Source organism: Micropterus dolomieu, linkage group LG18 (genome assembly GCF_021292245.1).
Source record: "Micropterus dolomieu isolate WLL.071019.BEF.003 ecotype Adirondacks linkage group LG18, ASM2129224v1, whole genome shotgun sequence".
Taxonomy (NCBI): domain Eukaryota; kingdom Metazoa; phylum Chordata; class Actinopteri; order Centrarchiformes; family Centrarchidae; genus Micropterus; species Micropterus dolomieu.
Window position 1 is genome coordinate 3,955,155 of NC_060167.1, and position 1,542 is coordinate 3,956,696.

Consider the following 1,542-nt stretch of genomic DNA (forward strand, 5'->3'; position numbering starts at 1 on the left):
CACAACCCTAATCCTAAACTTAACCTGACACTCATTTTAGCTTTAACCTTAAAACCAGGTTCTAACCTTCAAAAAGCCTCCAATAAGTGAGAACCTGCCAACATGTCCTCACATTCATACAGTCTGGTCTAGACTCAAACTGGTTCTCACAAAATAGAAATACAACACACACACTTCAGCAGCCAAATTCACAGCACATAAAGCTAGTTAAGTTTCTGGTTCATGTAGCTGCACTGAATCACTGGGGTCTTTAAATCATTGAACCTGCAGGAAGGAAAACAAAGTTAAATTGAAGAAACCCCTCCTGCCTTGATCCTACCCTGGTGTAAATACCAACAGAATGCTTAATGTCTGAGAAAATAAAACAACTGTCAAGACTAAACTTGAGACACATGTAAATAACGTTGTGTTGTCTGCTCATCGTGAATATGTTGATACAATACATAATTTAAACTTACCTCTCTGATAACCCCATAATAGAAGAAGAGCTAGAACGCCAACAGCAAGAACAACAAGGTCAACAGCAACATCCAGTCCAGTGGGGGACTCAGTGTAGGACCCTGAAACAGATGATAAAAAGTGAATGTAACAGTCAGAACGTAGCTGCATATTATAAACAGCAGGTTGAACATCACAGCCGACACAAAGAACATCTAAAGGTGTGCACGCTCCTGAAATCTAGAAGCTAAAACTGTCAGCAGATCCAAACAGCACTGGGATGAGTCTCAGCAGGAACAGTGATGTTAGCATTGATCTTATGGCCAGTCGCCTCCTGCTGGGCTACACAGCTAAGAGGTTGGTTCTGGTTCTGGTCTCAGTAGTGAGGAGGGTAATGTCGTAGCATCGTCCTCTTTCTGAGACGTGCTGCTCATCAGTAGGAAGAAGGTTTGAATCTCTGTCCTGCTAACCACAACCCTAATCCTAAACTTAACCTGACACTCATTTTAAAACCAGGTTCTAACCTTCAAAAAGCCTCCAATAAGTGAGAACCTGCCAACATGTCCTCACATTCATACAGTCTGGTTAAATTGAAGAAACCCCTCCTGCCTTGATTCTACCCTGGTGTAAATACCAACAGAATGCTTAATGTCTGAGAAAAATAAAACAACTGTCAAGACTCTAAACATGAGACACATGTAAAGAACTTGTTGTGTTGTCTGCTCATCGTGAATATGTTGATATAATACATTACTTACTCTTACGATACCACGATAGAAATACAGCTAGAAGAAGAAGAACAACAGCAAGAACTACAACAGCAACTATCCATCCAGTGGAGGACTCTGAAACAGATGATAAAAAGTGAATGTAACAGTCCAAACGTAGCTGCACATCATAAACAGCAGGTTGAACATCACAGCCGACACAAAGAACATCTAAAGGTGTGCACGCTCCTGAAATCTAGAAGCTAAAACTGTCAGCAGATCCAAACAGCACTGGGATGAGTCTCAGCAGGAACAGTGATGTTAGCATTGATCTTATGGCCAGTCGCCTCCTGCTGGGCTCCACAGCTAAGAGGTTGGTTCTGGTTCTGGTCTCAGT

The 1,542-nt window shown here is 41.9% G+C and overlaps 2 protein-coding genes across 6 annotated transcripts in view; both read right to left on the reverse strand.

The window, feature by feature from the left end:
* The window catches only part of LOC123987296 (butyrophilin-like protein 1), a 208,732-nt gene that overhangs the window by 85,451 nt on the left and 121,739 nt on the right, over positions 1 to 1,542 (reverse strand). The gene's annotated exons all lie outside the window — the stretch shown is intronic.
* The window catches only part of LOC123987298, a 23,596-nt gene that overhangs the window by 8,511 nt on the left and 13,543 nt on the right, over positions 1 to 1,542 (reverse strand). For 3 of the 4 annotated variants that reach the window (XM_046076054.1, XM_046076051.1, XM_046076052.1), the window contains exons 3-4: positions 1,197 to 1,283; positions 459 to 560 (exon numbers count right to left, since the gene is read on the reverse strand). In XM_046076054.1, the coding sequence (XP_045932010.1) occupies positions 459 to 560; positions 1,197 to 1,283 (189 nt within the window). The remainder of the gene's footprint in view (positions 1 to 458; positions 561 to 1,196; positions 1,284 to 1,542) is intronic. The other variant, XM_046076053.1, reaches the window with a different exon arrangement.